The sequence below is a fragment of the Lolium perenne genome, chromosome 2, assembly GCF_019359855.2.
Source record: "Lolium perenne isolate Kyuss_39 chromosome 2, Kyuss_2.0, whole genome shotgun sequence".
NCBI classification, from domain to species: Eukaryota; Viridiplantae; Streptophyta; class Magnoliopsida; order Poales; family Poaceae; genus Lolium; species Lolium perenne.
In genome coordinates, this window is record NC_067245.2 from 219,707,830 (window position 1) to 219,719,747 (window position 11,918).

At 53.2% G+C, this 11,918-nt stretch overlaps 1 protein-coding gene across 1 annotated transcript; it reads right to left on the reverse strand.

Annotated features, from left to right (window-relative positions):
- Nucleotides 1-3,459: 3,459 nt before the first annotated feature.
- On the reverse strand, nucleotides 3,460-6,254 carry LOC127334935 (serine/threonine-protein kinase-like protein CCR4). Its single transcript, XM_051361497.2, has one exon. The coding sequence runs from the start codon at nucleotides 6,156-6,158 to the stop codon at nucleotides 3,780-3,782; it is 2,379 nt and encodes a 792-aa protein (XP_051217457.2). The 5' UTR covers nucleotides 6,159-6,254; the 3' UTR covers nucleotides 3,460-3,779.
- Nucleotides 6,255-11,918: the final 5,664 nt, after the last annotated feature.

Below are 11,918 nucleotides of genomic sequence, written 5' to 3' on the forward strand. Positions count from 1 at the left end.
CCATTGTTGCCGAGACCAAGGAAGTCGGTCTTGAAGCGACGATGACAGTGGGAGGCAACATGGCCCAGCAGGCCGCAGAGCTGGCACGGCTGAGCTACACCACATGCAGCACAGCAGGCGCGAGGCCGACCATCAACAACAATCACAGAGGATCCCGGACGCGCGGCCTGTTGCTGAACAGGCGGGGCGCCAGGCTTGGTTGAACCTGCGGGCGAGGGAGCAGCAGGGGGACCACGGCCGCTCCCTTTGCCACGGTACGCGGCGTTGACGGTCGGGTCGGAGGAGACGTCAGGGCGGCGCGCGTTGAGCCGCTGCTCCGTTGAGAGGAGGCGGTTGTAGAGGTCCTGAGGGCGAATAGGAACCGTATGTTCCTTAATAACCTCGGCGAGAGAGTCATAGTCGCTGTCAAGGCCAGCGAGGATGTAGGAGGTGAACCCGGTGTCGCGGAGAGGCTCACCAATGGAAGCAAGGGTGTCAGCCAGCTTCTTGACCTTGTTGTAGTAGACGACCAAAGTACCGTTCTCCTTGCGAGTATCGGCAAGTTTCGTGTGGATAGCCATGGACTGGGCCGTTGATTGGGACGAGAAACTCGACTCCAGAATGTCCCACACCTCATGTGATGTCGCGGCAAAGAGGACCAGCCCAGCAACACCCTCACCAAGGGATGATTGAATCGCCGAGAGAATGGCTTGATCTTGAGCAACCCACGCACGGAACATCGGATGGTGCGGCAGTGGACACGGCAATGTGCCAGCAACGAATCCCTCCAGGTAATGACTGCGAAGGAGTGGGAGCACCTGAGCACGCCAATACAAATAGTTATCCGGCTTAAGCTTCACCGGGAGAAGATGCGAAAATATGAACGGCGGCGAGGGGATCGCGGCAGAGCAGCTTCAACGTCCATGGAAGGTGCACGAGGCGGCGCAGAAGTAGATGGCACCGCAGTAGCATGATACAGCGACGAGGCGCCGTACGTATGTGGGACACCATACGGCGAGGCAGCATAGGGCGACGGCGGTGCACCATACTGTGGCGCTGGCGCATATGCACCGGGGCCATGAAACGCGCCATACGAAGGCAGCGCAGTCGGCGGAGGTCCATATGGAGCGCCATAAAGAGGGTAGCCCGGGTAGCCACCATAGCCAGGATAGACGGCGGTAGCGGGGTCGGAGTCAGCAGGACCCGCTGCGGTGTAGACGGGGCAGGCACGACCGCGCGCATCATCGGATGTGCTTCAGTCGGGAGCGGCGGCTCGGGCGCCATCGGGGGCGCGGCAGCCGGAGGTGGCAGCGGCGCAGGCACCAAGGGGTGCGGAGCAGCTGCAGATGGCAACGGGAGAGGGGGCCGAGCCGCCGTGGGCGAGGACGTCGAGGACGCACCCGCGTAGAGTGAGGAGACGGGGCCGGCGAAAAGAGCCCCAGCAGATCGGGACTGCAGGGGGCCGAGGGAAGCCACCGTTGTGTAGGGCGCCGTCCCACCATTGAGAAGGTGCGCGAGGAACGGCGGAGGAAAGCATTGTCCAGATGAACGGAGGCCGGCGGCACGGCAGCAGGGACAGAGGCCAGGGCGGCGATCGTGCCAGGGGCGACAACGGCGGCCGCGGCAGCAGCTTCGCTGGAGGCGACGGCGGCAGAAGGCGGAGCGGAAGACATAGATCGATTGTCGTCTGATACCATATTAAACAAGGGTTTAAGGGTTTGTGGCACACCTCCAACGTGGGGTGGCCTTTGCATTATATAGGGGTACAATACAAGTACAGGTAGGATTACAATACACGTACATCCTAATATATACAGAATCTAACAGTCTACTTGTATCCAAGTCATATCTCTAAAAGATGCTCTTGTAAGGAATTGTTGGCTGTAGAACTTTTGCGGTCCTGAGCTATTGGTGATCCAGGTCTCATTCGGGTAACCATGATAACTGCAAACCCCAGCAAAGAAATATCATTCAGTAGAAGAACCTTCAGTATGTGACCTAAAGAAAGTTTATGGTATAAATGGCATTTCTCACTGCGGGGACATAGTGTGTGTAAATTTTTTGGAACAGATACGTGAGACAATGTATATTGTTTTTAGTGTGTATTTTTCTTGTGGCGAGTTGCCCCGCCTTTCATAAAAAAAAAAAAAGTAGTGTTATGAGGCTACGAATACAAATGCTTGGATTACGCAGATTCAGCTATCAGACCAGGTCCTCACAAGCTTCCAAATTGATGACAACTTTGGATCAAGATTGGTCAAATCGAGCTTAACAACAATGAGGTGGACAATATCACTTGGAAATTCAATGTTAATGGAGTATACATCGTTTCTTCGTCATACAAGACCCAATATTTAGGGGCAACTACATGGATGATGCAACACCTACCAGTTGAATCAAATGACAACTTCAAAATGAAAATTATTGCATCGCTCAGTATTCAAAATAGGGATTGGACGGCTGACCATCTTCACCGACAGGGTTGGCCGAATTGTGTCTTTTACCCTGTTTGTAAGAGGGGACCTGAGACGACGATTCATATCGTAATTCAATGTTGTTTCACCACATGCATTTGGTATGCTTAACGACTGTCTTGGCCTTGACAATCTAGATACAACATCGTCGTTCGTGGCGATGGCCACTTGGTTAGAGAATGGTGGATGAAGAAATGACGTGTTAAAATCAACAAACAATGGAAATGGGAATCCTCGCAATGTTTGTCACTTGAACAATTTAAATTGAAAGAAACGCACGGGTTTTGTCACAAACCTCAACTATGACAACTATTATGCTTTCAAAAGATTAAAGACGAGGTGGCCATGGGTCAAGGCTAGAGCGAAGTACTTTGGAAATATCATGCCCGGAGTGTAGAACCTATTTGTTATTCTCCCTTTTTTGATTTCTTTGTCGACTGGTCGTAGCTATTTCTAAATTAATGGAATCATGCAAGTCTTTACCTCCATTTGGAGGAAATATAGTGCAATTGTGTGGCATGTGCGAAAAAATAGAATGAAATTGATAACATTGCCTATGAAAGATTGAAAGGTTAATTGGGATGTCTTTGGAGTCTGAATTGTTATTTCTTGAAAATAAAGGAATGTAGATGGACTGGCCAGCTTTATCCACTGTACTATGTATATAGGTGGCCGACATTGTCGGCTCCTCGTCGGTACTCAATTTGACGAAGTTCCCTTAGAAATGGCGTTTAAGGTGCAACGGTATGATCTTGGTGGTGCAACAACAAGAAGGCATTAGTTGAAACATTCTGAAATGTCATAAGATAAACAAATGTAAATTACTATTCAAGCAAAATGTTTATCTTGTTGTACCTGGCGAGAGCGCGATTGAACTTTTGTGTACAATAAGAGAAAGAACACAGCCGCCAGCGTGAAAATGGAATCAAATTGAGCCAAACTGCTGGGGAACCTCCCCCCCCCCCCCCCCCCCCCGGTGAAAATTCGAAAAACAAATTTAGCACAGCATGTTGTTCTCTACTTATTCAGTACCAACATCACAGTCAGCTTATAATAAAACTTAGGAATGTACATTTGTTTTCAGGCCAACCAACTAAGTAAAGCAAAAAAAAAGTCTCCAGTTAAAGGATCTACAACTGCAAGAAAGAAAACCCCTATCTACACTAATATTTCCATCCTTTAAACGAATGTGTAACTAATACTAGCAATATGTCAATGATAGATATCAGCAAAACAGAGAAAAGAAACAAAACAAAAAAATCCTAGAAACTCCCCAGTGTTGTTGCAAGCAGGGTGAATGGCACGGCATGCCTTCGATTTGCCACATCACATTGTCGTCGACCCATCCGTGCACGACCGCGACAGCGCTGCCTCGCCGCCGTCCTCATACTCTTCGCATGCCGCCACGGACCGCTCGAGCACTCCGACAACCTCGCTCATGGATGGCCGATCGTGTCCGGGCAGCCGGACGCAATCCGCGGCCAGGTACCCGACGTAGGCGACGGCCTCCATCTCCCCCGGCGTCGGCAGCGGCAGCCGGATGTCGAGCACCCGGTGCACGCGGTCCGCCTCGATGTAGGGCACGGCCATCTCGACGACGTTCTTGGGCGTGCCGCTCCCCTCGTACCTCTGGATCACCTTGCACCCGGACAGCAGCTCCAGCAGCAGCACCCCGAAGCTGTACACGTCGCTCTTGTCCGTCAGCCGCTGCAGCCGGTAGTACTCCGGGTCCATGTACCCCACCGTCCCGGCCGTGACGCACGGTGCGTCGTCGCCGGCGGCATTGTCTCCGGTGCCCAGGTTCTTGAGCAGCGACAGGCCGAAGTCGGAGACCTTGGCGGACCAGGAGCCGTCGAGGAGGATGTTGGAGGATTTGATGTCGCGGTGGATGATGGGGGGCACGGCGTAGGTGTGCAGGTACTCGATGCCGCGCGCGGCGCCGAGGGCGAGGCGGAGGCGGGACGGCCAGGAGGCGAGCGGCGGGGAGAGCGGGGCGGGGCGCTTGTGGAGGTGGTCGTGGAGGGTGCCGTTGCGCATGAACTCGTACACGAGTATGTGCTCGCCGCCGTCGGCGCAGAATCCGAGGAGGCGGACCAGGTTCTTGTGGTTCAGCCGCGAGAGGAGCGAGAGCTCGGAGATGAAGGCCGACTCGTGGTTGACGCGACGCGCCGCCGCAGCGGCGGCGGAGGACGAGGCGCCGGTGTCGCGCCGCTCCGCGCGCTTGATGGCGACCTCGCGACCGTCGGGGAGGGACGCGCGGTATACGGCGCCGAAGCTGCCGGACCCGATGCGGTGGGTTGGCGAGAAGACGTCCGTGGCGGCCCGGAGCGCCGCCAGGGGGAACTGCTCCACCGTCGTGTTCGGGCCCTTGGAGAGCAGCATGCTGAGCCGGCGTGGCACGCGCGGCGCCGGGGTTATCGCCGGCTCCGCGTGGATGCGCCCGGAATCCTGAGAGGCGCTGCTGCGGCTGCGGCTGCGCCGGCGCAGGCAGTAAGCGACCAAGAACGCGGCGAAGAGTGCCACGAGGCCTGAACCAATTCCAACGCTGATCATTGCGATCACGAGATCGCTCGGCCGCCGCTTCTTCCTGACGTGAGGTGTCCACTCTGACGAGTTAGACGTTGGCGTGCGCGCCATCAGGGGAGGAGTGTAGCCGCAGGGGTAGCAGATGGCAGCGCCGCCGCCGACGCCGCAGAGCGGAGCGGAGCCCGACCAGACGCCGCACGGGCACGACTTGGATGGCGCGCACGGACCAGGCAGAACCTTGTCGAACACCTTGCTCACCCCGGTCGCGACGCCTCCGCCCCAGCACACGAGCGCGTAGTCGGACATGAGCACCCCGCACACCACCTTCCCCTTCGCCTCGAGCGCCACGAACTGCTGCTGCGCCAGCTCCGGCGGCACTTCCTCCGGCCAGCAGGAGGCGGTCCAGTTCCCCCACAGCACGCACGTGAGCGCGTCGCCCACGGCCACCGTGGACACCGCGCGAATGAGCTTCGGTGGCGCCGCGGCCGCGATAGCCGCTGTCTCTCCCCAGCACCCCAGCATACCAGCGTGATTGACGGCGCAGGCGTGCCTCTCGCCGGCGGAGATCAGCATGTGCCTGCCCCTCGGCTCCCGGCCGACCGCGTCGCCATCGCCGTAACACTTGACCTCCCCTGTCCCGACCACCAGCCCGCAGACGAACCGACCGCCGACGGCCATCGCCGAGAAACCCACGTCTTCTGGCAGGGCCCCCCATGCCCACCTCCAGCACTTGATCTTGTTATCCACGAGGGCGCACACATACTCCCCGCCGCCCGCCACGGCGGACAGCCCTGCTCCCCTGTACACCCTCTTGGACAAGTCATCGCTGCCATTCAAATCCCACCACCGCATGGACATTGGCGGCGACGAAGTGGGCCCAACGGAGCAGAGGTAGCCGTCGCCGGCGACGATGGCCGAGAAGGGCGTGCTGCTGCCGCCGCCGTATCCATAGTTGCGGGGGCTAGCGGAGCGGTTGGACACGCTGGCGCAGGAGAGCTGGTAGCCCGTGCCGGTGGACACGAGGCCGCAGGCGAGGTGGTGCGGGGAGGTGGTGTTGGTGCCGACGGCGGCGATGGCGATGGTGGGGAGGGGGAAGGAGGAGGAGGCGGCGGCTCGGGATGCGAGGCAGAGGAGGAGAGCGAGCAGGGGTAGAGGTGAGCGTGAAAGATTGGGAGACATTGGGTTGGGGAGAGGTTTGGGCAAGAACCGAGAGGAGAGGGAGAGGAGATTGTGTAGACGACCATTGTGGTTGTGGCGAGGTGAGGAAGGAGGAAGGGAAGAGAGAACGGGGAACGAGGGAAGGCAGGAGGTTTAAAGGTTGGTGTCCCTTTCATTTCCCATTTTTCTTTCCTTGTTTTGAATAGTATTTTTTTTTTTTTTTTGAGCAACCGGCAGGGAGCACTGCCTCTTCATTAAGCAAGGGGGAAAGATGAACCAAACTGTACATAGAGTTGCATGTTTAGATTAAGGTGGTAACATGGCAAAACCCACCAAAAGGAAAACAAAAGGTGAACTAATCTGGCTCGGCCGGAATGGCCGGCCCAAAGCTAGCAAAGGCACGCTGCCGCTGAGAAATGTCTTCTCTGGCAATATCCGCAACCTCGGGGTAGGTCAGTCGAAGACCGGTGAAAATGCGACGGTTCCTTTCCTTCCATGCGTTTCAGAGCACGTAGAGGAAGCGCCCGCTGATACGTCGTTTCTCCACTCTGGGTTTGCCCTTGATCATATCGTCCCACCACTCTGAAATGGAGGTGAAGGAGGTTCTGGAGTCTGGGGAGTCGTCGTTGTCCCATCCCTTCGCCATGCTCCAGATGGCTGTAGTGAAAGGACAATCTTTGCAGAGGTGCAAGGCCGTCTCAGGGGCGCGTTGACAGAGGGTACATGTCGGGTCATGGGTCCAACCCCGAATAGCAAGCATGTCAGTAGTGAGAAGCTTCCCATGGAGCGCCAGCCATGCGAACAATTTACACTTAGGCTCCGCATGAGCCTCCCAAATCTTTTTTGCAACGAAGCTGGGGTGGCTACCGAGGAATTGGGCCTTGTAGGCCGAACTGGCGCTATAGGTCCCACTGGGGGATAAAAGCCAAGAGATGGAGTCCGAACGCAGCGGGTCGAGGGTGGTTGCATGCACGATGTCCCAAATCTCAAGATATTGCGTCAGCTGGATAGGGGAGCTGATCCTGGCTACAGAACGAATGCAGTTGTTGTCTCGTAGCTCTTTTACGACTGGGCGGTTTTTCCTTGAGGCAATGGAGTAAAGATCAGGAGCCCATGTGGCCATAGGTCCGTGGCCGCACCAGTTGTCGTGCCAGAAGGAGGCAGTTTCCCCATCACCGATGGTAATCTTTGTGGAGGTCCTGAATAGGGTCATGTCCTTTTCATCACATGGAAGCTTTGAGCCATCCCAGGTGCGATCAGGGTCCGTCCAGTTTAGCCAAGACCAACGTAGCCGCAAGGCTCGCCCCGTTCTCTCAAGATCAGGCATCCCAAGGCCGCCCAGACCTTTAGGCCTACAAACTGTCTTCCAGTTGACAAGCGCCTTTCCTTGCGCAGCGTGTTCACCCTCATCCCCAACGCAGATGAAGTTTCTGGCAATCCTGTTGATCTTATCTCTTGCCCATTTGGATAGAGGGATGGCGGTGGCATGATATATCCCAGTCGCGAAGAGAACCGACTTTGCGAGCGTGACCCTCCCCGGGCGCGCGATATTTTTCCCCATTCAACCCGGGAGCTTTCCCACGATCTTGTCGATGAGCGATTGTAAGTCCACTTTGCGAAGGCGACGGAAGTGCAGGGGTAGGCCAAGGTATTTTCCGGGGAAGGTTGCAGTCTTGGCGGGGAAATCAGCGAGGATATCGGCTAGATCAACCTCATCGCAGCGCACCGGAAAGACCTCCGTCTTGATCATGTTGGTGATGAGACCGCTCGCTTGGCCGAAGCAGTGGAGGATGGAGGAGATGGCCTGAAGTTCTTCCTTGAGGGGGTTGACAAAGATTCCCGCATCGTCGGCGTATAGCGAGATGCGGCATCTGGTAATCCGCGAGCGGATGGGGCTTAGGATGCCATAAAGGGTAGCTTTGGAGAGTATGCGCTGCAGGGGGTCGATGTAGAGGATGAAGAGCATAGGCGACAAAGGGTCGCCTTGGCGTAGACCCCTCTTGTGGCAGAAAGGGCGTCCGGCGTCACCATTCAGGAGCACCCTGGACGTGGCAGAGGCCAGCGAGAGGCAGATCCAGTCTCTCCAAGCTTGCCCGAAGCCCAAAGCCGTAAGGACTTCAAGGAGATAGGCCCACCCCACCGAGTCGAAGGCCTTGGAGATGTCGAGCTTAAGGAAAAGGCATGGGGTTCTCGAGGAATGGAGCTCCTTGATGAAGTTCTGGACGTGTAAGAAGTTGTCATGAATGCTCCTTTTCTTCACGAAAGCACTCTGGCATTTGGAAACGATGTCGGGCAGGATGGGCGCAAGGTGGTTGGCCAGAAGCTTGGAGAAAACCTTGGACAGACTATGAATGAGGCTGATGGGGCGAAAATCCCCCACAGACGAGGCGTCCGGCTTCTTGGGGATGAGGATGATGTTTGCCGAGTTGACAAGGCCAGCACAACCCTCGCGCAAATGAGACATATGGATGATCGCAGCCGTGATGTCCGCTTTGATAATCTCCCAGCAGGACTTGAAGAAAGCTCCAATGAAGCCATCCGGCCCAGGGGCCTTAACAGAGGGTAGCGAGAAAACCGCGTCCCGAATTTCCTGAGCACTGAAGGGCGCATCGAGGTCAGAAAGATCATGAGGAGTATAGTCAAGACTCGCCCAATCGATACTGCAATGTATTGAACCCATACTTGATGAGAAAACAAGGCACAATTCGGGTTGCTTGTGGGTTTTTTTTTTTTTTTTGCTTTTTTGGTTGGTTTTTTTCGATAAAGGGCGCTTTCATTACTTTAGAAAAGTATTACACCCAGCCTCTGCATAACATGATGCACACAGCCGCACATTTTTTTGGTTGGTTTTTTGGTTGGTTGATTGATCGTCATCATCCTCTTTCTCCTATCCTCCATGTCCTCGCCGCCTCGTGAGGTTGTTGTCTCGAAGGAGCGCAACTGTCGGTGAAGAAGGCGGCGGGGCTTTCCTCATGATGAGGCACCCGAGCGGCGCTTGGAATGACGGTGGGTGTCCTTGGGTTTTCTTTTCTTCTTTTTGAGAGGATTTGTTTGCCATTGTGCTTGGCATTGTTTTAAATAATTGATAATATATGGTTGTGAGCATTAATCAATGAATATGGTGGGGGTTCCTTGATTTTGAAATACATGACATTTAAATCTATGATGTTTGTCAATCGTCAAGGTGTCGTCAATGTTAGAGGTAGAATTCAGGTAATTGTGGAGTAGCGTTGGTGCGACAACTGGGTTGGTTGATTGCGTATTTATGGTTTGTTGACTGGCGGGTCGTAGGCAAGGTTGGCTTTAAGGACGCCGTAGTGGAGGCTTCAAATAGTAAATGTGAATGTACTGAAAACGGGTGTTGGTTTGCTACTCGGCTTGATGGGTGCAAGCTGCCTCATCCACATTCGGAGAGTGTCTACTTTGATCTCTTCCGAACTCACATCACCTTGTTGGTCGGGCTTCGGGTGGCAGAGTGGCATTGGTATCCAGGGAAAATCTCTAACTCACAATGCTAGTTCTTGGGCGGATGGCGCGCTACAAGTGTGTTGTTCCACCTTGGAAGTTGTGCCGTGGATACACGCCCCTACACATTTGGCTCTACGTGAAAACCCTTGGTTCGGTTTGTCGAACCGGGGAGACGCGATGACTTGGCGTTGTGACCTCCTTAGAGACATCATCTCTAGTCCCTTCCAAGATCTAGGTGAGCTTAACTATCGTCCCGTCCAATGGGCTATGACATGTAGACCATGGAAATAGAGCATCCTAAGCATATATGGATCGAAAGTGGACTATAACTTTTTATTCAAATTGGTCAAACATGTCATGAACTCAAGACCCCTTCTTCTTGATATCATGTTGGCCATGCATTCCTCTCTTGATTACTTAACGAGCGCTTGAGTGATTGAAGACTTAGGTGTTTTCAAGTTGCACTGTTTTTTATTTGCTTTGTCCGTGGTTTCTATAAGTTGTTCTCCTCGGCAACTTGTATTCAGCTCTTTAGGGCTTTATCATTAATTTAAAGCAGAATGCATTGCTTTTTTCTAAAGAAATAAAAACTGGATCCACATAACATGGCGTAATTATCGGTTTCGCTTCTTCCAGTAGATCAGGTCGTGCTCTTTCTAGCCTTCTTGTCACGGAGAATTGATAACTGTTGTCATTTTCCGTCTCATTGTCATCGAGGCGATAATAATCAATTTGACCAGCACTACCATTAGGTTTTCGTTGCAGGCTTGCAGCGTCATGAATGCATAAGAATGTGGTAATGATCTCTATTGACTGTTGTACACATGCGATTACTGAAGGAAAGGAAGATAATTTTATCACAACCTTTTCTTCCTCCATAACGTGTGAAACAACAATCCATCTAAATCTCCACGTGGGGCATTTTTCAGCGTTAGCTCCAGCAGTGCGTCCAGAGTCCAGATTCCGTCTAATAACCCGCGAAGTGGGAGAAAATGATATGTTCATCGTGCTCGTCCCAGTCGTCTCGCTCCGTACACAAAACAAAGTGGAGCCATTGTTTTCGCGAAAGCGAGAAGACGTGAAAAGAACACGAGCTACTTCCAGATGTAGAAACAATTCTTGTACTATATGACCATGACTCTCTAGGATATACATGAGGTAGATTTTACATAAACATGGACGGGTTTTATCGCGCAGAAACCACCCGGCCCCAGGTGCATGGTTTTCAACGTATGGCTGAAGGTATTGCTAGTAACCGTGATCGTTACAAGTCAGATGATCTGCTTGGTTAGTTGTAAGATCGCACTTGCAAGCCAGGGTTTCAGGCATGGCTATGCGATTGGCTTGTGAAATCTTGGATCCATTCGCCGTATAAGACATAGGCGAAGATGTCACGGGACAGGGATCTTCAGACTGGAAAGGCCATACGCGGTTTCAGGAATCTAGCTAGACTCGCGCGCTGACCATCAACGTACGTACGTACGCTCTGACCAGAGCACTGAGACGAAGGCCGGTCTCTGCTACTCGTTCCTGGCTACCTGCGACGACGTCCAAGATGCAGTAGCAGAAAAGGATGCAGTGCCTCTTTCCATCCTCTTGGAGACGTTCGATCACTGAAGGAAGAAACAGACGTGGTCCATGTATGTAAATGTTTCTACGCGCAGTAGACTCGTAGTAAAACGGAAGTGTACGCCAGCTTGTACAGCCACTCGTTGAGTCTTCCGAGCTGTTAGAATTGTGTTGGGATCTTGCTAGCCACTACAGTACAATTAGTTGTCTTCCAAGCGGTCATGCTTGATGTACAGTTCCTCTTCTTTCTTGAAGATCTTGGTACATCGATCTTCCCTCCTTTGTTTTCCTAACCGTGCGGTGTTGTTTATGCAGACATGAATGAATAGTCGGGTTGGTGCAGGAGATATTTTACTACTGCTGTTTGTCTAACCCGGCTGCTTAGCACCGAGATGGAGGAGTGAAGTGTGTAACAATCTGAACACCAAACGCTGGGTGCCGCACCTTTCCAGCGCGCGTCGCCCTTTCATGTTGAACATTAGTGTGCGAGTAGACCAAGTGTGGTGTTAGATCAATCCGCAAGTTTGGACCAAAACCAGTTTTACCTGCTCATTTTAGGAAATGTTCAGAGCTTCTCCAGGATAGAGAAATCTCACCTGAACTTTTAAGCTTTCCACATATATATGTATCGCACTATCGCATAATGGCATAGCACTTCTTGTGAATTTCCTGGAATCCCAGATTTTTATATCAGATCTCAAGTCCTCGCTTAATCAGTGTACGATGGTCCATCAAAACGAACAA

What these genes read in the sequence shown, in the direction of transcription:
- LOC127334935 (XM_051361497.2), bottom strand. Translation starts at nt 6,158, where the DNA reads ATGTCTCCCAATCTTTCACGCTCACCTCTACCCCTGCTCGCTCTCCTC.